The sequence below is a fragment of the Suncus etruscus genome, chromosome 7, assembly GCF_024139225.1.
Source record: "Suncus etruscus isolate mSunEtr1 chromosome 7, mSunEtr1.pri.cur, whole genome shotgun sequence".
NCBI lineage: Eukaryota > Metazoa > Chordata > Mammalia > Eulipotyphla > Soricidae > Suncus > Suncus etruscus.
The window spans coordinates 104,091,071-104,119,045 of record NC_064854.1 but is presented as its reverse complement, the minus strand read 5'-3'; the positions used below and the strand labels follow the sequence as shown (position 1 = coordinate 104,119,045).

The following is a 27,975-nucleotide window of genomic DNA, read 5'->3' as shown; positions in this document are numbered from 1 at the left end:
TGACGTCGCCGCCGCCTCCAGATTCCAGCAGCGAAGAACTAAGCAGCCGAGCCATGGAGGTGACTATCGCCCCGCTCCGAGCCTGGGACGATTTCTTTCCAGGCTCGGACCGCTTCGCCCGGCCGGACTTCGGAGACATTTCCAAATGGAACAACCGAGTGGTGAGCAACCTGCTCTATTATCAGACCAACTACCTGGTGGTAGCTGCCATGATGATTTCCGTTGTGGGGTAAGTCGGGAGCTGCTTTCAACCCCCAACCCCCTGGGAGCACTAGTTATTTTTTGGGGGGAGGGGGGCGATCGCCAGGGTCTTGGGGTGCAAGATCAGAAATAGGGAGACACTCTGCTAGCCCAGATGACTCCTGGGCAAACCCAGTGGAAACTTCTTGGGAGGCCATAAGCAATCTGAGGGTTCCTTATTTTCTTTCTACGCCTACGTTTGAAACTGGGGTCCTGACACATCTACCTGCATTGGGGCTAGGATTGATATTTCCAGCCCACCAGTTGCTTATATTGTTGTTGTTGTTATTATTATTTTTTTTTATCAGAAAAGAAAAGTGGTGCAACCCTGCCCTAGATTGGCAGTGGTGGCAGATGCCACCCAGGGAGGCTCAGGGTGGACAGAGGGTGTGGACACTGTCTTCTGGGGTGTTAGAGTGTGAAAACGGGGCACTTCAAGCTTTGAGCTTTGTCGAATTCTCTGCCCAGTGCAGACACAACCCAGGAAAAGCTGAGTTAGGGAGCATCTGTGTTGGCGCATCTCCCAAGTGTGGGATGGATGACAGCCACTGTAGCAAAGGGGGTCCTAAGGCATTTCCTTCTGAAGTTGCCAAGGTTGGGTTACTTACTTTAACATTACGTCCTAGCTTGACATCTGGGGACCTGGAGGCCTTTTCAACATCTGCTATTTATTTATTTATTTATTTATTTATTTATTTATTTATTTATTTATTTATTAGCCTCCCCAGGCAGTACTCAGGAGCTACTCCTGGCAGAGCTCAGGAGGCTTTATGTGGGGTCCTGGGTTTGAACCTCCATAGGCTGTGTGCAATAAAAATAATCTTCCCTTTTGTACTGTCTCCAGTCCCCATTATCCATATCTAAAAGGAAAAAAAAAAGACCTGTTTTCTTTCTTTCTTTTTTTTGGTTTTTGGGTCACACCCAGCCACGCTCAGGGGTTACTGTTGGCTCTGCGCTCACAAATCGCCCCTGGCAGGCACGGGGGACCATATGGGATGATGGGATGCCGGGATTCGAACCACTGTTGGTCCTGGGTTGGCAGCTTGCAAAGCAAACTCCTTACCGATGTGCTATCTCTCCAGCCCCTAATGACCTGTTTTCTATACTATTTCAACATAAAACGAGTGTGCCACACACATCTGCTCTGCAAAAAGCCTGATGTAAGAAAGGCACATTTATAAAAAAGCCAACCTTAGACAATATACAGATTTTCATTTACTGTTAAAGAAATGAATGCATTTCTCTTTTTCCTCTTTTCCTTTTATTTTGGTGTGGGAGTGTGAGGGGGTCTCACAGGCCAGTGTCGTTCAGGGGTTACTCCTGGCAAGCTTGGGAACCATATGGGATGCTAAGGATTGAACTCAGGTCACTATCAGATGTATCTCTCCTGCTCCAAAGTGTCTTATATTTCTATTTCAGAATGTAATACAGAAAGTAAGAACAAACTAGTCTGAGGAGAGGAATTCAAACTTGAGGGTATGGGAGAAGGCTCTTAGGGTCGTATCTTAAGTTCGTTTGTTGTTTCTTGGTTCTTTTCACTTCTCTGTGCTGAAATTTGAGCACACCAATGGCATTCTAGGCAGTCAGTGTGATAGTACAGTGGGTAGTGCATTTGTCTTGCACACAGCAGATCCTGGTTTCTCATTTGACCCCAAGCACTGCCAGTAATGAATCCTGAGAACAGCCAGGAGGCTCAGCCCTGACCATAACTGGGTGTGGCCCCAAAGCAAAAACAAAATACATTCTAACAGGAATTCTAGCCCAAGGACATGAGGCAGTTGTGAACCACAAAGGAAATATAGTTCAAAATTTCTGTGTGTTTCAGGGTAACTTCCTGTAGTCGGAGTGGATATTTCTTGTAGAAAACTCAATAAATCCTGTTTAACAGAAAAAAAATGAAAACTGTGAAAATAATTTGATGTGTAAGGTCATGGGTCTCAGAAAATTCTGAGTTAGAGTGAATGAAAATCAATTTAAAAACTAGTTGCACTAGGACAGACCTGAAGCAGGTACTTTTGATTTTGAGTTTTTTTGTTTGTTTGTTTGTTTGTTTGTTTTCTGTTGCCACACCTGGCGGTGCTCAGGGGTTGCTCCTGGCAGGCTTGGGGGACCATATGGGATACTGGGGATCAAACAAGTAAGCTTCCGAGTCCTTGTGTGCAAAGCAAATGCTCTGCTGCTGTGCCATCGCTCCTGCCCCACAATCAAATATTTCTATGAAGCAAAATAAAAATGGAAATTGAAATTATTTTCTTTTCTTCTTTTTGGATTTTTGGGCCACACCCAGTGATGCTCAGGGGTTACTCTAGGCTATGTGCTCAGAAATTGCTCCTGGCTTGGGAGACCATATGAGATGCCGGGGATCGAACCGAGGTCTTAGGATAGCGCTGGCAAGGCAGACTCCTTACAGCTCTGTGCCACTGCTCCTGCCCCTGAAGTTCTTTTCTTTTGTTCTCTGTCTATAAAGAAAACAAAGGTTTATATTTGCCCCATTGCTGTACTCTCTCTCTCTCTCTCTCTTTCTCTCCAGCCTATAGTGAACATTTTAAAGAGAAAAATGAAAAGTAGTTATTAAGCTTTGGGGGAAGGGTTGTTTTGTTTTGGGGCCACAGCTGGCATACTCAAGGGTTACCCTGGCTCTGGACTCAGGAACTACTGATAATGCTCAGAGGACCATATGCAATGCCCAGAATTTAATCCAGGTCAGCCTCATGCAAGGCAAATTAAGAGAAGTGCCTTCCTCATCTGCCCTACTATGGTCCTGCCTCAGGTGAAGCTTATCTTTTCTTCTTTTTGGAAATTTACAGGTTAGCTTCACCAGGTATGGCTAAAAATAAAAATAAAATTCTAGGTGAGTTATTTTGGTGCATTAGTTATTAAGTGAGTTATTAGAGTGAGTTAATTTGTTTTTTTCTTTTTTAATTACGTTATTTACAGGCCATGGATTATTTAATACATTTGTTTTAGACAAATCCCATCACTACTGTAAAATTCCTCCCATCATTGTCCACAGATTCCCACTCATTTCCAAGCCTACTCCCCTTGGCAGGCATGAAATAATATATTTTATATTGATTGTTTATAGATAAGTGGTAATGAAATTACTAAGAAAAAAAGCACAGCAATAAGAACATTTGTGAAAATTAATACATTTTGCGGTGAGAACATTAAATCATTGTCAGAAAGTTTGCTAAATGATTTGTTGCTAGCTGATTTTCTGGTATTTGTCTTGTTTCTGAACATTTGGTGGCTTTGAATTGGTGTGTGCCTACTGGGATGACAGTATTGAAAACATTTGGGGGTATCATATGGCCACACATGTGACTGCACAGTCCAGGAATTTCAATTTCTATGGTTGATATTGTATCTTTTGTGGGCACAATATAAATATCAACTGCCAGGCCTTCTAGAAATGCGAGAAGGTGAGGGAGAGGGTGCCCACACTTAATCCAAAAAAGTCCTGCATAAATACCAGCATACCGGGACCAAAGAGATAGCATGGAGGTAAGGCATTTGCCTTGCATGCAGAAGGTCGGTGGTTTGAATCCTGGCATCCCATATGGTCCCCTGAGCCTGCCAGGAGCGATTTCTGAGCATAGAGCCAGGAGTAACTCCTGAGTGCTGCCAGGTGTGACCCAAAAACCAAGATAGATAAATAAATAAATAAATAAAATACCAGCATACCTGGAATTTTAGTCAGTTTGTCATCTCTGCAAAGCTCTGTGTTTGAGTGGTGAAGCTTGGCCATCAGGAAGTGGCAGTTGTGAGTGATGTATGCAGCTGGAGTGGTATAGGCTAGGTAGGGACTTGGCTCACACTCTCCTCTCAAGATACCCATTTTTAGCTGTGAGACCAGTGTATCCATGATTTTTCATGGCTTTATATACATCACTTCTGAGAATAGAGTCTATGGAGCTGGCTAAGTGCAGACATCCCTTAAAATGTTTTCTGTGTACAATAATCAACACATACAATCTATAATTTCTCTAATTATTATTATCTATATTTTAATATAATAATGATAAAACATCCATTTATTAAGAGTTCTGTGAGTTTTGCTAGGTCTTTTGTGAAATAATTTTTCTGTAACACCTTAGCAAACCCAATGAGCTATTATTTGTAGTTGGGGGATTCATAGCCAGCAATGCTCAGGATTTACTCCTGATTTTGGTTCAGGGATCATTCCTTGCAGAGCTCAAGGACTACACAGTGGTGCTGAGGATTGAACCTGGGTTGATTAAGTACAAGGCAAGCACCTGCCTGCTATTCTATTTGTCTAGCCCAATATTATTAATATTTGGCTGCTTCTTTTACATGTTATTATTTTTAATTTTAATTTATTTTATTTGGTGGGGGGTCCGCACCCAGCAGTGCTAGAGTCTACTACTGGCTCTGCACTCCTGGCAGGCTCAGGGGACCATATGGGATGCCAAGGATCGAACCTGGGTCCGCCCCAGGTTTTGCGTGCAAGGCAAACATACATGCTATTATTTTTAAATTTTCTTAAATATGAAGTTTAGAGAGGTTAAATACTTTTTGTTTTGTCACAGACCCAGGCTTTTGTTCTTTTTGGAGGGGAACCACAACCACTATGTTCAAGAATCATTCTTGGTGGTATTTAGAGGACCACACTCAGCTCTTGGAAAAGCTAAGTGCAGGCAAACATTTGTTTTGTTTTGTTTTGTTTTGTTTTGGGGCCACACCCGTTTGATGCTCAGGGGTTACTCCTGGCTAAGCGCTCAGAAATCGCCCCTGGCTTGGGGGGACCATATGGGATGCCAGGGGATCCAACCACTGTCCGTTCCTTGGCTAGTGCTTGCAAGGCAGACACCTTACCTCTAGCGCCACCTCACCGGCCCGCAGGCAAACATTTTTAACCCCTGTACTATTTCTTCAGTCCCACTCTATGCTCTTAACTGGTGCCCTATCTTCTTATGAGTCACAAGAGTTGAAATTATAGTCTCAGCACTGAAAGAAATGCAATATCTTCAGGATCAAGGAATTTGATTCCCTGGAATATTTTTCATTCTAAGGAAAAGCTTCTTTTTGTGATGTCAGTAGATGGGAGGGGCAGACCAATGTTCAGAATCTTTTATCTAACCTACTACTGGCATGTGATCATCTCAGGATATCTTAGTGGGGAGTATGTAAGTGAAATGTAGCCCAGGTGTTTACTGGGAAAGGAAACTGTTCAAAGGGTGTTCTTTATTTTTCCTCCCCTTCTGGTGAGAAGATCATTGTTGAAAGTCACTAGCCTCAATCCTGAATGGTCTTTTGTTGAAAACTGTCATGGCAGTATTAGTGGGTACAGCTCTAGAGATCTCCCGAACAGTACTGGGTATGGCCTTGAAGGCTCACAGAATTACACTAATAACTCCAGGCATTTCGAGTCCAAAGCAGTAACATTATTAGGTTTGTACATTGAACTGCATACCTGGTTGGTCAAAAGTCACCAGGTAGGACCATAGGCTTCCTGAGCACCAGAACTATGCCATCTCTTCTAATTTCAAAAAGAAGAATAAAAAATAAAGGGCCTGGAGAGATAGCACAGTGGCGTTTGCCTTGCAAGCAGCCGATCCAGGACCAAAGGTGGTTGGTTCGAATCCCGGTGTCCCATATGGTCCCCCGTGCCTGTCAGGAGCTATTTCTGAGCAGACAGCCAGGAGTAATGCCTGAGCACCGCTGGGTATGGTCCAAAAACAAAACAAAACAAAAAAACAAAAAAAGAAAAAAGGGGCCGGAGAGATGACATGGAGGTAAGGTGTTTGCCTTGCATGCAGAAGGTCGGTGGTTCGAATCCCAGAATCCCATATGGTCCCCTGAGCCTGCCAGGAGTGATTTCTGAATGTAGAGCCAGGAGTAACCACTGAGTGCCACAGGGTGTGACCCAAAAAGCCAAAAAAAAAAAACCAAAAAACCCAACAACAACAACAACAACAACAACAAATGGATATGGATGAGAGATTAGGGAGGACCTGCTCTTCAAGACTGCAGGAAGGGAAATCGAGGACCAAGCACATACAATTTAGTTCCTAATACCACTGAAAGGTCAGAATGAGGGTTAGAAAAGGCAGAATGGTAAATCTGTGCTTAGAAGACATGCCTTCCTTCTAAAAGTATTAATTACCAAGAATATGACCTTTTATTAGTGGATGGTGTCGGGAGACTCACAAGTGGTATTCAAGGAATGGCACATTCCTTTGATTCTCAGTCTAACTAGGTCTATGACTCATCACCTCATGATGCCACCAGGGCTGTATCCCAGAATGCATGGGGAACCATAAAGTTCCAGGAATGGAACTAAAGTTAGCCACCTGTAAGCCATTCACTTTATTATTCTTATTCTTCTTCTTATTATTATTATTATTATTTTGTTTTTGGACCACACCCAGTGGCACTCAGGGGTTACTCCTGGCTCTGCACTCAGAAATCTCTCCTGGCAGGCTTGGGGGACCATATGGAATGGCAGGAGTAGAACTTGGGTCCATCCTGAATTGGTCATGTGCAAAGCAAACACCCTATCACTGTATTATATTTCTGGACCCATTCACTTTAATACATGTATTATCTCTCCTTATATCCATAGGCATATGACTGACTCGAAAGATTTACTTTGCTTCTTACATTAATTTAAGTTAGCCTCTTAGTTAAAGTTAAAGTCTTTTAAACTGTTGAAAATACGTTTTTATCTGTTGACTCTTCAGATAGTATAAGATAGTAGTTAAAGAGTTTAGGCACTACATCAAAGTTAGTAAAATAAGAATTCAAGCCACTAATTGCCAGCCAATTGACCAGGACCAGGCACTCCAATGCCCTGAGATTCTGCTTTCTTATCATAAAATGTGACCAATTGGAAGATCTCCTTTAGAGGACTTCTGTGCAGTTATCCTAAGTTTACATATGTCGAGCCCCTACAAATGTTCAGCTTCTGGCTTTTGCTCTACACATTTTACATTTTGGGGGCTACTCCCATCTCTGTGATAGTAGTTGTTCCTGGCTGTGCTCAGCAGGGACTATGTAGTGCTAGAGATTGAACCCAGGATGGCTGAAAGTGAAGCAAGGACCTAAATTCCTTTATTAACTTTTTTTTGGGGGGGTGGGTCACAATCGGCAACACTCCGGGGTTACTCCTGGATCTACGCTCAGAAATCGCTCCTGGCAGGCTCAGGGGACCATATGGGATGCCGGGATTTGAACCACTGTCCTTCTACATGCAAGGCAAATGCTTTACCTCCAAGCTATCTCTCTGGCTCCCTCCTTTGCTAATTTTTTTATTATTTTTAAAATCCTTGCTAGGAAAAAAAATCTTTGTTAGTGTTTTCATAGAGATGATTGAGAAACATCATTCATACTAAGCTTCTTTTACCTACTCCTGCTTTTCTTCTCTGAGACTCTACTTTGGTACCAACTTTTGTAGGAAACAGTCTTCATTGGTGTCTCCATTGGTGTCTCATTCCCTATATTTAAGTAAGCCCCATATTGGTGCCTTTTCCTTTTGGGGTGTGTGTGGAGGGGTGGTGTATTGAGTCACATCCTGTGGTACTTGGATTACTACTGGCAGGTTTGGGAAAAGGAACTATATGGGATGCTGGCAATCTAACTCAGGTTGGCCATGTGCAAGGCAAATTCTCTACCTGCTGTGCTATTGCTCTGGCACCCTTGTGTCCTTTTCTTCCAGGTGCTTCCCCACGACTTTTGAACTATATATTCACTTGTCTCTATTTTAGACTGTAGAATTCTTGTTAGTAGAGACTAGATTGTGCTCGTGATTTTTGTTATCTTTTTCTCATTGTAGTTATTATTTTTATCCTCCATTTTCTAAGTCCTTAATTGGTGAGTGCAAAGAGTAAATAAATGAGAGGCCTCGGCATGACTCATTGGAACAACTTTTAACCTAGTTAACGGGCAACTTTTGACCTACTTAGTGGAACAAATTATTTTGAGCTTATAGCAGTACCTCAGTACATAGCAACTGCACCACTCTTAAAATGAGTCTAACATTACTGATACACTTCTTACATATTAGATAGGATTACTAGTGTGTACTCACTTAATTGTGAAAATTTATATCACTAATTCATATTGTTCTGGTACAATGTTTGTAAAAATACTATACTGTAAGTTTTCTTATCCTTGGAACAATTGGCATTCTGGATCGTTTAATTCTTTTTGGGAGGGGAGCAGATTAAACCCAGTGCCCCATACATGCAAGACAAGTACTAATAGTTGGGCTACTATTCCTGGTCCTGGATCATTTAACTCTCTCCTGTTTTGTCATTTTTAGAAGCTTAGTACTATGTCTCTGCTTTCTACCCCTAGATGCTGTTAAACCAATCTAATCCATTGTGCTCATCAGAAAAATCTCCCTGTATCATCAAATGTTCCCTGGAGATCAAAACTGTCCCTGATTAAGAGCCACCTCTTTTTTGGGGGGGGGGGGGGCGGGTCACACCTGGCAGTGCTCAGGGGTTACTCCTGGCTCTATGTTCAGAAATCGCTCCTGGTAGGCTCGGGGACCATCTGGGATGTCAGGATTCGAACCACTGACCTTATGCATGCAAGGCAAACGCTTCACCTCCATGCTATCTCTCCAGCACCATGAGCCACCCCTTGAGGCCAAGAAAAGTGATGAATTTCAATGAAAACTGCTTTATAACAATTTACCAAATCAGAGTTCTTGGGAATATTTGTGAATAATTTGATTATTTTTTCCTGGCTTCTGACTCTGCTGACATAGAAGGAAGCAGATTTGAAACACTAAGCAGCTTTTATCATTAAGTTTAATTCATTAAATTTATTATGCTATTATTCTTTTATTAGTCTGCATGGAAGACTATTGCTTACACATAATCTTTATTTCTTCATAGAATTTTGCAATTTGTTTTTATTTGCTTTCTTTTCTGCACTTGTTCTAGAGTCATACTGCTCTAATAGTGGGAACTGAATGACTTAATATAAAGTTTGTTGGGGCCAGAGAGATAGCATGGAGGTAAAGTATTTGCCTTGCATGCAGAAGGTCGGGTTTGAATCCTGGCATCTCATAGGGTCCCCCGAGCCTGCCAGGAGTGATTTCTGAGCATAGAGCCAGGAGTAACCCCTGAGCACGGCCAGTGTGACCCAAAAATAAAAAAATAAAATAAAAAAAATTAACATTTAAAAAATATAGTTTGTTAAAGCCTCACAAATATTAACACTCATTTTACTTTCTGTAATTATACTAAATCTTGCTGAGAGTAAGGAATTTCTGAAAGGCTGATAAGTGAAAAATATCATTGTTATTATCATCTTAAAAAACGAATATGATCCTATAATATGTTCTAAGTCTTGGCTACCAGCTATCTTTTAACTTATCTTTGGTTTATTTATTTGTTTGGGGGCCACAGCAGTGGTACTCAGTACTTATTCCTGGCTCTGCACTCAGAAATTACCCGTGGCAGGCTCAGGGAACCATATAAGATGTTGGGGATCAAGCCTGGGTGGGCCACATGTAGTGAAAACACACTCTCCGCTGTGCTATAGCTCCGTTGCCATTTATCATCACCATCTTACATTAAGAAATGGTTGGGGGTGGGTGCGAAGAGATAGCACAGCAGCGTTTGCCTTGCAAGCAGCCGATCCAGGACCTAAGGTGGTTGGTTCGAATCCCGGCGTCCCATATGGTCCCCCCGCCTGCCAGGAGCTATTTCTGAGCAGATAGCCAGGAGTAACTCCTGAGCACCGCCGGGTGTGGCCCCAAAACAAAGAAATGGTCAGGGGGCCAGAGAAATAGAATGGAGGTAAGGCGTTTGCTTTGCATGCAAAAGGACGTTGGTTCGAATCCCAGCATCCCATATGGTCTCCCGAGTGTGCCAGGAGCGACTTCTGAGCCTAGAGCCAGGAGTAATCCCTGAGCATTGCCGGGTGTGAGCCAAAAACAAAAAAACAAAAGAAGAAGAAGGAGAGGAGGAGGAGGAGGAGGAGGAGGAGGAGGAGGAGGAGGAGGAGGAGGAGGAGGAGGAGGAGGAGGAGGAGGAGGAGGAGGAGGAGGAGGAGGAGGAGGAGGGAAGAAGAAATGGTCAGAGTGGGGTCAGAGAGATAGCACAGTGGTAAGATGTTTACTTTTCATGCAGCCCACCTGGACGGACCCAGGTTTGATTTCCAACATCCCATATGGTCCCCTGAGCCTGCCAAAAGCGATTTCTGAGCAAGTAGTCAGGAATAACCCCTGAGCGATGCCGGATGTGCCTCCACCCAAAAAAATAAATGGTCAGAGTATTTGGATCTTTTATTGCTGCAAGAAAGAAAAACCAAAGCTTCCAGTTGATAGAAGCAAAGAATTCAGGAGAACTCTGGTGGAATTGTTTTTAAGATCAATCCACTTTAACACCAAATCTCTAATATTATTTTTATTTGTCTTGTTTCATTTGTTTATTCGACAGAGAATATGAACATTTGCTATCTTCTCATGCACTACTAGTAGGCAGGAAATAATATAGCTCTGATTCTTGCCTTCCTAGGGGGATTGCAAAGTATCACTGGATGTAGCAATGCTTTATTATGCAACTACAGCATATGTACCGAAAGCTAAACCTACATTAACACATTTCCTTTTTAATATGATTTACATAGTCTTCCCCGTATGCTGTGATTCCAGGTTTCAAAACTCTTAGATTTTGGAAATTAGAGAGACCCTAATTATGTGGGCAAGGTAAAGGAATTCTTTTTTTTTTTTTTTTTTGGTTTTTGGGCCACACCTGTGGCTCAGGGGTTACTCCTGGCCATGCGCTCAGAAATCGCCCCTGGCTTGGGGGGACCATATGGGACGCCGGGGGATCGAACCGCGGTCCATCCTATGCTAGCGCTTGTAAGGTAGACACCTTACCTCTAGCGCCACCTTCCCAGCCCAAGGTAAAGGAATTCTACTATCCTCACCAGTAGCTCAGCTGAACAATCCTTTACTATGTTCCTGCATTACCAAGACCATGAGGAAACAAGCAGGAAAAAAACTTCACATAGTCTGAAAGGTTTATCCCAGAATTCATCTCTCTTTGCTCTCCCACATCCCTTTAGCTGGACTTCAAAAATATATATGACTTGTTGGTATGTATCTTCTCCTGAGTGGTATGCCTGTTTTCTTTAAAAAGTTTTGTTTTAAAAAATTAAAAAAATGTTTAAATTAAATCACATGAGACACACATTACAAAGTTGTTCCTGGTTGAGATTCTGTAATACAATATCCAACACCCATCCCTTCATTGGTCTAGCTTTTTAGTACAAAGACAATTTAAAATCTATTAATAATAAATGAATTCCAATTTAAAAATTCTTAAATAATAAACATGTTTCATTATATAATATGTTACTTTTTATATAATCTTATCTTTTTTTTTTCTTTTCTTTTTTGGCTCTTTTTAGTTTATTGCATGAAGTTACACTAGTCCCGGTTAAAAGCAGATCCCATATGCAAGCTGTGAGGTTTTTAAACTTGTGACAAGGGACAGAAAGGAAATTCTATTCATTGCAAGGAAATCCTCACCTAAGCTTCAGAGAACTAAAATCACCTTCAGGGCCCAGAGAGATAGCATGGAGGTAGGGCATTTGCCTTGCAGGCGGAAGGACGGAGGTTCAAATCCCAGCATCCCATATGGTCTCCTGAGCTTGCCAGGAGCGATTTCTGAGCTTGGAGCCAGGAGTAACCCCTGAGTGCTGCTGGGTGTGACCCAAAAACAAACAAAAAACAAATAAATAAATAAAAATAAAATCACCTTCAGCTGGTCATCCTCAGCTAGTCCAGTCTCCACAGGAACTGGCATTTGTTCTTGTGTGGGTCACCCTCTAGCTGAATAACTTCTTCATATTCTGGATGCTCAATTTCAGTACCACTGAAACCTTTACAAGTTTTTCTTTTTCTTTTTTTGATTTCTGGGTCACACCTGGCAGCGCTCAGGGGTTACTCCTGGCTCTATGCTCAGAAATCGCTACTGGCAGGCTCAGGGGACCATGTGGGATGCCGGGATTCGAACCACCAACCTTCTACATGCAAGGCAAATGCCTTACCTCCATGCTATCTCTCCGGCCCCTTTTACTAGTTTTTCTAGCCTTTACTAGTTTCTTATTATCATAATCATCAGCCATCCCTTGGACTGTGATAGGGGTCTTCCTGCCATTTTTCTGTTGAATTCTTTCTTATCTGAATATAATCCTCAGTGCCAGCAGGAAGTAGATCATCGCTCTTACTTGCAGAGTAGAGATTCTGGATACAGACATATGCTTTGATTCCTTTTTCTCATTGGAAAAGGCTCTGCAGAAGGCAGCAGAGAAGGTGGGGTGGGGGGGGATGGAGCTTTGGAAAGCAGTGAGGGGGGTGCAGTCCTCAGCAGCGACTCAGTGACTGAGGGATTATCTTGCTTTTCTTGACTTTCTTTCCTCACACAAAGAAAAGTGTTCTCTGTCTTTCAGTTTTGCATCCCTGTGATTTACAGTAATTCCATATGTGTGCAGATAAATCAGAGTATTTTGGTTTCCTGGTCCCTTTCTTGGAAAGAAATAATTCTCAGTTAACATATTAAGAAAATGGAATTTTGTACAAAAAAAAAACAGTTCTAAGAGCTGAACTTAACCTATCTACTTAACCTGTCAAGTTGAACAACATGACTATAAATTTCTTACTTTTTTGTTTTGTTGTTTGGTTTTTAAACTACCCCCTATGGTGGTCAGGACTGGCTCCTGCTCTGAAATCACTATCCCAAGCAAGCTGTGCTGGTGACTGAACCTGGTTTGGTTATGTGCAAAGCAAACTCCCTAACATTTGTGTTATCTCTCTGCTGTGTTTTATTTTTTGGGCAAATAAATTCAACCCTTCATCACTCCACTTGAGATGCTTAAGTCATATGTGCTTCTTTGTCTCTTGCACTGAATGTAGCGTCTTTTCCAGGGAACATTTCCATGCCTGTAATCCTGCAGGCTGCCTCTCCATTCTGCAAGCAGTTGCCATAAATAGAATTTCCTGACCCTCCTCCGGTGGAGCAGTTCTAATCATGACACCTGGAAAGCAGAAATTATATCTGAAGTGAAAACCAGGGCTTTAGTTCTACTAATCTTCCTATCTCATTATTGCAGCGTTTCCTTGTTTCAGAGTAGCAAAGTGGGGGCACAGAAATATAGTGTGCTTGTGGGAGCTAAGTAGAAAGGAAACTGTTTGTATGAAGGGAAATTGTATGTCCCCAAGCTCATTGGAATTTTTTCAACCCCTGTATTTTGTCCACTGTTGATTTAAGGACATGGCAAGCTTAATTTCCTCTACTAAAGGCACTCAGAAAGAATAATTCATACATGGTTATCTTTCACTTTAGCTCCAAAGCATTATTTGTTGTGAAAGTAATCAAAGATTTTTAACTATAAATGAGTCAAAGATGAGTGTGCCTGAGGGTTATAATATCATTAATCCCTACCTTGTATGTGTTAGAAATTTGTTATGATGGGCCTGGAGAGATAGCACAGCGGTGTTTGCCTTGCAAGCAGCCGATCCAGGACCAAAGGTGGTTGGTTCAAATCCCGGTGTCCCATATGGTCCCCTGTGCCTGCCAGGAGCTATTTCTGAGCAGACAGCCAGGAGTAACCCCTGAGCACCGCAGGGTGTGGCCCAAAACCCAAAAAAAAAAAAAATTTGTTATGAGAGAATTTTAAAATACTTGTTGCAAGTGTAGAATTTTATATCCTATTTGAATCTCTGTGACTGTGACAGGTATAAAATTTATTTATTTATTTCTCATCATAACTGTCAAAGTATAAAGCAGGGACTGTTAATTCAGTCATATTTAATGAACAGTGGAAATAACAGTGATTCATCCAAGATAAATCTTATGTCATTTAATTGGTAGGCAGTGACAGTTGCCTGCTTTATTGAAATAAAATAAAAATATGATAGATTCTTAGTCTTTTTCTTGTCTTCAACAGACATTTATTGAAAACCAATTCTATCCTAATGCACTGTTGGGCGCTTAAGATAAACTGTCATGGTCCCTGCCCTCTTGGTGCTTCATCTCTATTGGGAGACAAGGTCCCTTATTCAATGTACATTCAGGTATATGTGAAAAGGAACATTGTAGATGTTAGATGACACCGGGCTATTAACCAAAAACAAAGGCATCTCTCCCCTCCCCTTGCCATCTTCCTATTTCTTCTTTTCTCTCTGATGATTTGTAAAAGGCTACCTGGAGTACTGGACCTTCCCTCTCCTGGTATTGGGAATTGGTTTAATAAAGAAGAGGTCTGGCTTTTGGCTCTGGCAGAGATGGCCAGAGAGAAGCTGCAAGAAAAATGCTGACTCCATTACTCTCTCCTGGATGGCTTGGCTTATTATTTCTTCATCACTACCCTGCTTCTTCAGAACTATCTGCATTGGGTTTGGAAACACGGTGCCTGAGGTGATCTCACAACTCATGGATTTTATTTTATAGTAGTAGGGCTAGAGTGAGAGTACAGTGGTAGAGTGTTCAAACTCTGGCATTCATTGAGATTCCCTGAGACCAAACAAGAGGGATCCCTGAGCACAGAGCCAAGTATAAGCCCTGTACATAGCTCAAAAGCAAACCATAAAGCAAAGCAAAACATAAAATAAAGCAAAGCAAAAAGAAAAAGACATTTGTACACGTTGTAAAGAAGAGGTGTGTGGTGCTATGACTTGTACAGAGAAACTGCGAAAAGGCTGATCAAACAAAGATATGAGGAAAGTCATGTGAATTCAGCACAGAGAAGGCCTTATGCACAGGTCTGTGAAGGAAAGAGGGAGGGTACATTAAAGAGAGAGGAGATCAGGACAATGACAAGAATTAAGAGGAGGAAGCAAGAGAAAACTGAAGAGCAGAGATAACCTTTAGGGCTCTAATTACTAACAACAAACCTCATTTCTACCTAAGCTAGCTAATCTGGCTAAGCCAATTGACAGGTTTGGTGGATGAAGTGTGGCCTGGATTTTAGCTTCCATATTTCCCTTTAGCAAGACTTGATCCAAACACAAACCTAAGCACTGATTGCAGGGGCCCTAGCTTGCCATGGTGGCCAAAAGACTACACCCAGTAGGGGAATTGTAGGATATGAAAAGGATTATTTTTTTCTAAGACTGATGAAATGAGAGGTAAGAAAGAGCATGGATGGGTGGATTCTTCTGGCTGTTTGAGGACCACAGAAAATGTTACCGATTTAGAAAAGTCCACTGTGAATAATTTGTTCCCTTCTTTCTTGGTGAGTCAGGCTTGCTCAGGAACCAATTGAAAAATAGGTGTGGGTTAGAAAATTGGAACTCAGTGCAAAGCTACTTCTACTGCTCAGGACTTATTCCACTGAGTTTTTCATATCTGTGGCTGGTGTAACCAAATGTTACTGGAGTTGGTGTGAGGGTCTCTGGTTAAACTTTGTATTTCCAATTCTGCAGTTGGTGTCTATGGAAAAAGTTTGTTGATGTATTATTTTGTTTATTTATATGTAGAGTAAGGTGGCTTTTCAAGAAATTCTATAATTCATCAAGATTCTCTCTCTCTCTATACACACACAGACACACAGACACACACACACACACACACACACACACACACACACACCCTCTTGAGCAACTTGTTTTTAATCAGCTTAATCTATAACCAGATAGCTGTCATGTTGGCAAGTCAGGGGAACCTGTGTCACATCCTTAATGTTCACCTTCCTTCAGAGAGAGGAGAATGCTGAGGAACTTCCCAAGATGATCTATATTTCACATCGATCAGAAAGATCAGAGTTAGAATGGTTGGAAGCAAATCCCTGGATCTGACTAGCAATGGTTTATATGGTCCACTGTTATCACTGTTAGATAAACTGGATTAATTTGTCTTTGAAGACTATGCTATAGGTTTTTGTGACAGGATTTGAATTCCTTAAAGCCATCAATTTGCCTAGGAATTTTTACTAGAAAATTTAGTTTATTTAATATATTGCCTGGTTTTTTTTTTTTTTTTTTTGGTCACACTCAGCAGTGCTCAGGGGTTACTCCTAGCTCTCTGCTCAGAAATTACTCCTGGCAGGCTCAGGGGATCATATGGGATGCCGGGATTCAAACTGCCATCCTTCTGCATGCAAGGCAAATGCCTTACCTCCATGCTATCTCTCCGGCCCCCAATATATTGGTTTTTGAATCAATTATATATGTATGAATATGTGGTGTATTTTTGTTGTTGTTGTTGTTGTTTTGAGGTTTTTTTGTTTGTTTTCTTTGGGGGGCCATACCCAGTGACGCTCAGGAGTTACTCCTGGCTATGCGCACAGAAATCAGTCCTAGCTTGGGGGGCCATATGGGACACCAGGGGATCGAACTGTGGTCCATCCGAGATTAGCGCAGACAAGGCAGGCCTTACCACTTGCGCCACCGCACCAGCCCTATGTATTGTACTTTTAGGTAACAATAAAAAACCAGATTCAATTATTTTGATTTGGAAAAAAAAAAAAAACCTGGCTCCTATTTCCAAGGACAGAAAATTGGTTTTTGGGGTCAGAGCCATAAATCAGTAGGTAGGGCAATTGTCTTGTACAAAGCCAACCTGGGTTTGATTCCTGTAACCTCATATTGGTTCCTGAGCCCACTTGGAGTGATCCCTGAGCACAAAGCCAGGAGTAAGCCCTGAGCACTGCTGGGTATGAGAAAAAAAGAGAAAAAAGGAGAGGGGGAAAATGAGGGAGAGATGGGGAAGAGAGGGCCCGGAGAGATAGCACAGCGGCATTTGCCTTGCAAGCAGCCGATCCAGGACCAAAGGTGGCTGGTTCGAATCCCGGTGTCCCATATGGTCCCCCGTGCCTGCCAGGAGCTATTTCTGAGCAGACAGCCAGGAAAACCCCTGAGCACCGCCGGGTGTGGCTCAAAAACAAAGAAAAAAAAAAGAGATGGGGAAGAGAAAGAAAAATAAGAAAGAAAAGGGTTCTCTTCTTCCCTTTCTCCTCTCCCCTCTTCCTCTTCTCTCTTTCTTTCCACCTTATTCCCTTTTTCTTTCTCCCCAATCCCCCTCATCTTTCTTTCATAAAATATCAATAAATCTTTATCCAGGAGAACCCAGCAGCAGTTGTCCATCTAAAAGTTGGGCTGACATATTTATAGAAGTTTTGTCCTAAAGATTCTTGGGGTTTATTGTAAACAGTACAATAAGGCACCAAATGTTAGGTAAGGGCTTTCCTCATATCAGATATGAATTATTTCCCAGGGTGGTGGAGATATAGTACAGCAGGCTTGGTACTAGCTTTGCATGTGGGCAACCCTGGTTCAATCCCCAACATTCCATATGGTCCCCTGAGCTTTGCCAGTGTGGAATTAGGAGTAAGTCCTGAGCACAGCTGGGTGTTACCCAAAAGCAAACAGAAAAAAAATTAAAAAAGAAAAAAGAAAGACCTTGTACTCAGTGGAAAATGAAATTAATCTCTGGAGGGTGGAGTGTGCTTTATTTTCTGCCAAGTGAAGTTAGGTGCCAAGTCATTGGAGTGGCAGGCATTTTATCGTTTGTTATAATGAAATTGTGCTTAAGCAGATTATCAAAGAGGATAATTTCTTCTCTGAGGAGCTTTGTTCGTTTTTTTTCCAGTTTGGAAACTTGGCTACATTCTAATTATAGATTGTGGCTGTGCATGATATAAACCAAAACCCATTCTATAGGACTATTTGCTCTATTTCCTCCTGTCTTGGACATAAGCAATAGGAACAGGTGAAAAGCAACATTGGAAACGCCTGAATTAGGCCTGCAGGGTTTTTTGTTTTGTTTTTTATTTTTAGCTTGCAGTTTTTAATATTCTTTGTTTTAAGCTTTATTTAGACTTTCCACTTAGTTGTCTGTTTTATTTGTCCCAAGGAAAATAGAAAAAAACTTGGTGTGCATTTTCAATATACTTCACCTCATGAATTATTAATGAGTTAGTCAGAGAAGATTTGAATAGGAGATTTTTGGTCTCTTTGCTGCCGACTGACATTTATTTGTAGCTTATATAAAGGAATTTCCTAAAATTTTAACACTAAATACTTATTTTTCTTTTTCATCACAGAAATACTGGTTAGGGGCCAGAGCAATAGCACAGTGGTGGGCTATTTGCCTTGTACACTGCCGATCCGGGACAGACCCGGGTTTGATTCCTGTCATCCTATATGGTCCCCCGAGCCTGCCAGGGGCAATTTCTGAATGCAGAGCCAGGAGTAACCTCTGAGCATAGCTGGGTGTGGCCCCCAAACCAAAACCAAAACCAACCAAACCAAATCAAAACAAACAAAAAGGAAATACTTGGGTTAATGTCACAATGACATAAAAGGATATGGCTTTTAAGAATTTAAGACATCTTGTTTTGGGGGCCTCACCTAACTAACTGTGCTCAGGGTTTACACCTGCCTCTGTGCTTAGAGATCACTTCTGGCAGGATTCTGGGGACTGTATAAGGTGCCAGGGATTGAATCCAGTCTCCAGTTCCTATGTGAGATATCTTTTCCAAAATTCAACTTACCATTTTTTTAAATATTGAGTTTCATTATTCAAATAGTATGTGGCCATTGAAAAATAATTAGAAAATAGAACTGAGCAAATAAGAACAAACTATCCTTGATCCTAATGACCAGTTTAATGATTGTAGCTTTTGATGTCTTTTCTCTGTGGCGCTTTTTGTTGTTTTTGGGATTTTTTTTTTTTTTGGCAGGGAAGTTGTTATTGTTATTTTGGCACAAGAAATTATATTTATTTATTTTTATGAAAAGGTTTCTGAATTTCAAATATATTTTTGAGAGTTATTAATTAGTGAGTTTTTGGACATCTCCACAGCCTACTAGGTTGATTTTGTTTTACTCATTTCAGTTCTTCCCTTCTCTAGGCCCAGTAGAAATTTTTTTGTTTCCTTTTTCTTTGTTTTTAGTTTTTGGATCACACCCAGCGGGACTTAGGGGTTACTCCTGGCTGTGTAGTCAGAAATTACTCCTGGCAGGCATGGGAGACCATATGGGATGCTGGGGATCAGACTCAATGGCCCCATGTAAGGCAAGTGCCCTACTTGTTGTACTATTGCTCTGGCCCAATCAGAAAAATTTTATTTTTCTAATCTAATTCTGGAATTAATTGGGGGACCAAGTATATAATTCAGATAAATGACTTAAAGAAGAAAAAGAAATAAAATACAGAGAAACTAAGTGAAGCCAAGTATTGTAGAACTCAAAAGAGAAGATTAGGTAAGCCAACACTGTGGGAGGATGTTGGGAAATCTTGAGAGAGTGCTTAATACAGCCTGGCTGCAACAGGATCTGGAAAATGGGCAGGGAACCAGAGTTTGATTGGGAGCAGAAACAGCTTTGCTGAGTGTTTGAGTTGAAATTACATTAATGTTATAGGAGAGATGGCACAAAGTAAAGATGGAGTTGGCATATGCCAAGCCTGGGCTGTGGGAAGGAGAGCAGTTGCTTGTGTATTTTATATGTTCTTTTCATAATACTGATTGCAAGACTCTGCTTCTGAGATACATTAATTTATAGGATAAATACTCCTAATAGAACGTCTTATAGTTATCTTTACCTATTCAATGTATTATTGTCTTCCCATATTATTAAAAATACTTTAGTTTTTTTAAAAATACTTGTAAATATCGGGGCCGGAGAGATAGCATGGAGGTAAGGCGTTTGCCTTTCATGCAGGAGGTCATCGGTTCTAATCCAGGCGCCCCATATGGTCCCCCGTGCCTGCCAAGAGCAATTTCTGAGCCTGGAGCCAGAAATAACCCCTGAGCACTGCCGGGTGTGGCCCCCCCCAAAAAAAAAATACTTGTAAATATCAACCTACTAACTAAATTGTGACAGCTTATGTTCTTCTGAAAGTTGTAGCCATAATTTATGAGACTTTGCTTACAATTCCATTTTTGCATTTTCTATTTCATTAGACTGTTGAAGGAGGAAATTTATTTGCCTTGAAAAGTCTTAAGTAGGGGCCAGTGAGGTGGCGCTAGAGGTAAGGTGTTTGCCTTGCAGGCGCTAGTCAAGGAAGGACCCCCTGCATCCCCTGCATCCCATATGGTCCCCTCAAGCCAGGGGCAATTTCTGAGCGCTTAGCCAGGAGTAACCCCTGAGCATCAAATGGGTGTGGCCGAAAAAAACCAAAAACGAAAAAAAAAAAGTCTTAAGTATTTGCAAAAGTTCTTTTTTGTTTTGTTCAGAGGTTTCCACTGTACTTTTGCTCCCACCCCTAAAGACTGTAATTTTTAGGGCACACAGCCTGTGACACTCAAACATTACTCCTGACTCTGCACTCAAAAATCACTCCTAGCAGGCTTGGGGGAACCATAAGGGATGACAGGGATCAAACCCGGATCAACCGCATGTCAGACAATGCCCTACTTGCTGTACTATCACTCCCACCCCTGCCTGCAACTTTTGCTATAAAAATAAAAATGGCGGGCCAGAGCAGTGGCACAAGTGGTAGGACATTTGCCTTACATGCTGTAACCTAGAAATGACCCCCGTCCCATATGGTCCCCCAAGCCAGGAGCAATTTCTGAAAACATAGCCAGAAGTAACCCCTGAGGGTCACTAGGTGTGGCCCACCCCCTCCCAATGGCATTGGGGTCGTTGGTGGAGGAAAGTGGAAACTGGTGAAGGGATTAGTGTTGAAACACTAGTATGCTGAAACCCAATCTAGGATAACTTGGTTATTTCTTAGTGACTAAAAGACCAAAAAAACAAAAACCAAAGACAAAAACCAGGATCAGAGAGATAGCACAGTGAGTACTAAAACCTGGGTTTTACCCCTGAGCCCACCAGGAATACTCTTTGAGCACAGAGTCAGGAATAAGCCCTGAACACAGCCAGATACGCTTACAAACAAAAACAAAAGTGAAAGTCCTCTTCAGATTTGTATAAGTGTATTATGTGTGTTAGGGATCAAACCCAGTGCCTTACACCTGCAACGGATGTGCTCTACCACAGAACTACATCCCATTCCAGATTCCTTATGCAGTGAAAACAGGTACTAAAGTAGGTCTTTTATAAACACAAAATAGTGTAAGGGAAAAATTTTAAAAATAATATCTTTATGGGGCCAGAGAGATAGCATGGAGGTAAAGCATTTGCCTTGCATGAAGAAGGTCATTGGTTCCAATCCCGGCATCCCATATGGTCCTTCAAGCCTGCCAGGAGTGATTTCTGAGCGTAGAGCCAGGAGTGACCTCTGAACGCTGCCAGGTGTGACTCAAAAACCATATATATATATATATATATATATATATATATATATATATATATATATATATATATATGTATATATATGTATATATACATATATATGTGTGTATATATATGTATATATATCTTTATTTAAGCACTATGGTCACAAACATGCTTATAGTTGGGTTTTAGTCATAAAAAGTACACTTACCCTGGGGCCGGAGAGGTGGCGCTAGAGGTAAGGCATCTGCCTTGCAAGTGCTAGCCTAGGATGGTCCATGGTTCAATCCCCCAGCGTCCCATATGGTTCCCCCAAGCTAGGAGTGATTTCTGAGCACATAGCCAGGAGTAACCCCTGAGCATCAAATGGGTGTGGCCCAAAAACAAAAAACAAAAAACAAAACAAAACAAAAAAAAGTACACCCACCTTCACCAGTGCAGTCTTCCTGTCACCTATGCCCCCATCTCCTTCCTCCTAAGGGGAAATTTTTGAAAATTGGAGTATATCTGTATTTCATTTTACTCTTCTCACCTTCCTCTTTATACTCCTTTTACTACTTGCTACTGTGACTGATGAACTAATTTTTCTTGCTTTTCATATTCCAGGTTCCTAAGTCCTTTCAATATGATCCTCGGAGGAATTGTGGTGGCGCTGGTGTTCACAGGGTTTGTGTGGGCATCCCACAATAAGGATATTCTCCGTAGAATGAAGAAGCAGTATCCTACGGCATTTGTCATGGTGGTCATGCTGGCTAGCTATTTCCTCATATCCATGTTTGGAGGAGTTATGGTCTTTGTGTTTGGCATCACTTTTCCTTTGTTGTGTAAGTGAACTCCAGTCTTCTCTTTTTTCTCATATTGTAAAATATATTGTTTAATGAGAATTACAGATTTATTTTCTTCTGTGTGTTGGCATGCATATAAAATTATCAGAGTTTTATGAAACGGCAGATTAGGACTCATTGAATTACAAATTTAGGGGCAGTTCTCAGTCTTTAAATATTATTCATTCAAGATATAAAGCAAACTATTTACTTGGAGGATGATAATTAGTTCCTAAAGTTTTGCAGGTCTGTAGAAATAATTGGCCTTAAATATTATCGATTCTGCTTCTGGTTAAGAGAACTGGATGTTTTTCAACTTTTATGCGCATTGACTACAGAGATATCAACTATCTGAAGCCTATAATTAGGAACAGACAAAATTTCATTTTCTATCAGAGATCTAATAAAAATTCTAGCATAGGAACCAAAGAGATAGTCAGGAGTTAAGCTGCTTATCGTGAAGCCAGAGCAACAGTGCAGTAGGTAGGGTGTCTTGCACACAGCCAACCTAAGTTTGTTCCCCAATACCCCATATCAAGTACCACTGAGAGTGAGCCCTGAATGTGAGCCAGGAGTGAGCCTTGAGTACCACTGAGTGTGGCCCACAAACCAAAACTAAAACAAACTGCTTACCTTGCCTTTTACTGATCATGGTTTGTGTATAATTTAGTGCAGCCCTAGAAACCCCCCAATACTGTTAGGATGGACTAGGTAATTCCTGGCATCATAGAGCCATACCAACATCACATCTTCTGATCCTAGCATTACATCCTCACTAGCCTAGCAGACCAATAATCTCCAGGATGTGCATTTAGGCCCTGGGCCTCCAGAACACTGCTTGGCCCCAAGACACATCCTAGTGTTCCAATTCCCACAGATAGGGATAGAACACTGAAAGCAGCAAGATCAAAAAGGGAAATTGCATTCAAAGGAGCATCCTTAAGATTTACAGCAGACCTGTCACATGAAACCCTGAAAGCCAGAAGGCAGTGGTGGGATATAGTGACAAAACTCAATGAAATGAATGCTTCACCTAATAATGCAACCAGCCAGGCTCACTTTCAGGTTTGAAGAAAGTATACATAGTTTCATGAATAAACAGCAGCTCAGAAATTTTACTGATTCAAAACCAGCCTTAAAAGAAAAACTGAAAGGTCTACTTTAAGACAAGACATACCAACAGACACAAAAAAATACTACACAAAGATGGCACTAAATCCCATGACAATGATCTCTCTTAACTAGTCATTGGACTAAATGAACCAATTAAGAGACACAGAGTGGGACCCGGAGAGATAGCACAGTGGCGTTTGCCTTGCAAGCAGCCGATCCAGGACCAAAGGTGGTTGGTTCGAATCCCGGTGTCCCATATGGTCCCCCATGCCTGCCAGGAGCTATTTCTGAGCAGCCAGCCAGGAGTAACCCCTGAGCACTGCTGGGTGTGGCCCAAAAACCAAAAAAAAAAAAAAGAGAGAGAGACAGAGTGCAAAATGTATCAAAAAACTGAAGCCAACATTCTGTTGCCTACAAGAAACACATCTAAATAGTGATAACAAATATAGACTCAAGATAAAAGGCTGGAAGAAAATCATACAAGCAAACAACTCCCTTTAAAAAGCTGGAGTGGCCATATTAATATCAGATGACACAAACTTTAGACTCAGAAAAGTTATAAAGGACAAAGATGGTCATTTCATACTAATCAAAGGATGTACAGCAGGAAGAAAGCACACTCCTGAACACTGCTTGAGAAAACTTCCCTACTTTTATCACACACACCCCCAAAACCAAAAATAACAGCTGAAAAACTAACAAAGTAAAATTCTAGTGTATGAATTTACTGGAACATGTCTTATGTTATAATATTTTGCATGTATATTTATTCCACTAGAGAAGATAAACTGCTTGTTTAAGTTTAAGTTTAAGATTAAGTTTAGAATATTTGTGGATAGATCTTACACCTTCTTGAGGAGATCCAAAAGAATAGAAGAGTGAGTAGACTTGCAAGTATCTGACCTGGATTAGATCCTGTAACCATGTATGATCCCCTAAACCTCATCAGAAGTGATCACTGAGTGCAGAGCATTGCTGGTATAGCCCCAAAACAAAACAAACAAAAATAGTTTTACCTTATTGGATAAAGTATTTAAATTGACATTGCATTTTAAAAATATTCCTCAGGTTTTAGTTAGCTCCTCAGGTGTTTCAGTTATTCAACCAAGCTTGGGAGCCTGTACATCAGACTTTCTCAGAAAGAGGGTCTAAGCTAATCTATACCAGAATCCTCCATTATTAAGTATTTATATTCTTTGGGTTGTATATGAGGGGATTTACTTTTTCAGTAAATTCTCCAGGAGACTCATATTCAGGAAAGTTTGAAAATTGTTTGTATAAGATTTCAGTTTATTTTGCAGTGTTGGCAATGAACTCATGGCCTTGAGTAAGACAAATGCTCTACCATTTTACCAAGACCTCAAGACTCCAAAAAACATGATCCTAAGACTTAAAATCCTGGAGGCTGGCATTGTAGCTCAGTAAAAGCAACTCTGCCTTTCAGTATGAAGCTTGAGTTTGATTCTCTGTACTGCAAAACAACAGCTTTGAAATGCTGGCTCTCAGAACCATCCTTTTGAAGATCTGAATCAGGAAGTTTAGGAGAGAGGCTAAAGAATCTTTTTCTATCATTTTTTTTTTTTTTAGTTATACCTGGTAATGCTTGAGGCTTACTTCTGGTTCTGTGCTCAGGAATCAGTCTTGTTGAGGCTGTTAGAACAATTTAAGGTGCTAGAGATTGAATCCAGGTCAGCTGCTTGCATTGTACTATATCCATATATATTGCATTGTACTATATCCATATATATTGCATTGTACTATATCCTATCCATTGTACTATAATTTCAATTAGTTTTTCAATTAGTACTATATCCATATATATTGCATTGTACTATATCCATATATATTGAAATATATATATATATTTCAATTAGTACTATATCCATATATATTGCATTGTACTATATCCATATATATTGCATTGTACTATATCCTATCCATTGTACTATAATTTCAATTAGTTTTTCTCCTTTATAGATCTATACTTGTCAAAACTCAGTTTGCATGGCTAGTGTTGCTTGGGGGCTATCAAGGCTACACCTAGTGATGCATGGGAAGATAGGATGTACTGGGGGATTAAGCTCAGGGTCTTCCACATGTTAGCCTATGCTCAACCACTTGAGCTATTTCCCCAATCCTTAGAAATTTTTTTATTATTATTTTTTTATTGTGAACAGTGTGAATTACAAGTCTTTCACAGTTATATTTAAGTACATAGTGACAGTGAATTAGGGTCACTCCCAGCACCAGTGTTGTCCTCCCTTTACCCCTGTTCCCAGCATGTATTATATATCCCCCATCCCCTGGACTGCCAGTGTAACAGGTCCCCTCTGTGTATAGCTTATTGTAGATTGGGTTATCTTGATTCTGTTGTCATTGACTTTGGTTTTGGTTATTAGGTCTGATCAATTTTTATTTTCACTCCATGTTTATGCGATTGTTTGCTCCTGATACCATACACTTAATTTGTTTTATATTAGACCAAACTTGGTTTTGTTTTTGTTTTTGTTTGTTTGTTTGTTTGTTTTGGTTTGTGCCACACTCAGTGGCAGTCAGGCATTCAGGCATTCCTCCTGGTTCTGCATCCATTCTGGATCTGTTGGATGCAAGGCAAACGCCCTACTGCTGTGCTATCTCTCTGGCCCACAAACTCCGGTTACTTTTAATGACCAAGCAAACTTGGGAGACATTAGAATAAAAAAAAGGTCTATAAAATGCTTGGATTTTTTTGTTTGTTTGTTTTTGTTTGTTTTTTGGGTCACACCTGGCAGCGCTCAGGGGTTACTCCTGGCTCTATGCTCAGAAATTGCTCCTGGCAGGCTCAGGGGACCATATGGGATGCCAGGATTTGAACCACTGACCTTCTGCATGAAAGGCAAATGCCTTACCTCCAGGCTATCTCTCCGGCCTCAAAATGCTTGGATTTTTATCTGTAAATCCATATCTAATACATGATTTTGAGGCAACTTCTTTGTTTCTGTTTTGTTTTGTTTTTAGGGCCACTTCTGGTGGTGCTCACAGGTTACTCCTGGCTCTTCACTCAGGAATTACTCCTGACAGTGGGGAAGAGTGGGCAATAAATGGGATGCCTTGGGTTGAACCTGGGTCAGATGTATGCAAGGCAAGCAAACTGTCCACTGTGCTATCTCTTCAGTACTGCAGGCAACTTCTAAAGGAACTTCCTTTGCAGGCTTTCTGCAAGGAGTAAAACACAGATACAGTATTTTTCACTCTGTAAGACACACATAGTTTTTAGATGCTCTCTTCCTCTGCACTCAGGCTTCATCTCCAGGTGTCCTGCTGAATACAATGTTTTTCTTTGCATAGGAAGAAAACTTGATGTAGGGCTTGATAAAGAGCTTATATAAAGATGAAGGATTCATTAGACACTTAGATCAATCGAAGAACCAGACTGAGGCAATCTAGTAAAGTTGAAGAGGGGAAGTATAGTATTGATTTGGAGACAGAACACTATTACTTTGCTGCTAACCATGTTTCACTTCTTTATAGTGATGTTCATCCATGCATCTCTGAGACTTCGGAACCTCAAGAACAAAATGGAGAATAAATTGGAGGGAATTGGTTTGAAGAAAACACCGATGGGAATTATCCTTGATGCCCTTGAACAGCAGGAAGAATCCATCTCCAAAATCACTGACTATATTTCTAAAGTGAAGGAATAAATTCAGCTGACCTGGCAGAAAGGGGGCAGCAGACATCAAGTCGCGCTTTACCCTTGTCCAGATCTACTTTCCATTTGTGTTTTTTAAATAGGAGGTGCACGTACCAGCCAACTACCTATGATGGCATGCATGTATAGGTTAAACTCTTAACATCTGGGATATTGTAGAGGGAAAGCCTCACATTTGAAACATCTTTCTGTTGTGTCTAAAGTTTTGTGTATTTATGAAAACAGAAAATGGATCACATATTTCTTTAGGGAAGATGGGAGAATGAAAGAATTATGGGATGTAACAGAAGCAAAAACTGTTAATCTTTGAGGAAAAAAATAATTGTCAAATATCCAGGCAATATGAGTAAATAAAAAAGAACAAAATAGAAAAAAACAAACCAAACCATGCAACAGCCTATTGTAATCCCTACTAGCATCCTCCTAAAAATAACAAAGATTGTGATATGTGGGGCATAAATTACCTTAGATATTATTGTTTTTCTTTTAAAATCAGATTCTCTTTCTCAATGCCCCTTTTTGATGTGCAGTGGAAACTGGATAAACTAGTTTATATTTTGTTTACAGAGACAAATATAGTTGTTTAGGAGAATATTTTGTCAAAGTTTTGAAATGCTAGTCATGTGTTTTTGCTAGTAGATATTTGTTGCAAACCTCTTCCTTAAATGAAACTCCAGTTATGAGACCCGTATTAATCTTGATGATTTTGTTAAAAGACAAAGAAAAAATTAAAACGAAACAAGTTCTGTTTATTCTATACAGTTTTGTTGTTATTATGACAAAATGTGTCTAAGAATATTTTCTATACTTTTTCATTGTTTAACTGGAACATTTAGAAATAAGGAAATAAATGCACATTTTATTAGGTGCTTAGATGAATATGAGGGCAATTATTGCTGATTCCTGGAAGCCCAAAAATGTATCTTTAGATAACT

The 27,975-nt window shown here is 40.7% G+C and overlaps 1 protein-coding gene across 1 annotated transcript; it reads left to right on the top strand.

Moving 5' to 3' along the window:
• The first annotated feature begins 5 nt into the window (after nt 1-5).
• On the top strand, nt 6-27,797 carry ARL6IP5 (ADP ribosylation factor like GTPase 6 interacting protein 5). Its single transcript, XM_049777260.1, has 3 exons — nt 6-229; nt 22,019-22,236; nt 26,860-27,797. The coding sequence occupies exons 1-3, from the start codon at nt 54-56 to the stop codon at nt 27,030-27,032; spliced, it is 567 nt and encodes a 188-aa protein (XP_049633217.1). The 5' UTR covers nt 6-53; the 3' UTR covers nt 27,033-27,797.
• Nucleotides 27,798-27,975: the final 178 nt, after the last annotated feature.

What these genes read in the sequence shown, in the direction of transcription:
- ARL6IP5 (XM_049777260.1), top strand. Translation starts at nt 54, where the DNA reads ATGGAGGTGACTATCGCCCCGCTCCGAGCCTGGGACGATTTCTTTCCA. An exon ending in ATGATGATTTCCGTTGTGGG is followed by an intron (nt 230 to 22,018) that starts GTAAGTCGGGAG and finishes TTCATATTCCAG; the next exon opens with GTTCCTAAGTCCTTTCAATA. An exon ending in CATCACTTTTCCTTTGTTGT is followed by an intron (nt 22,237 to 26,859) that starts GTAAGTGAACTC and finishes ACTTCTTTATAG; the next exon opens with TGATGTTCATCCATGCATCT.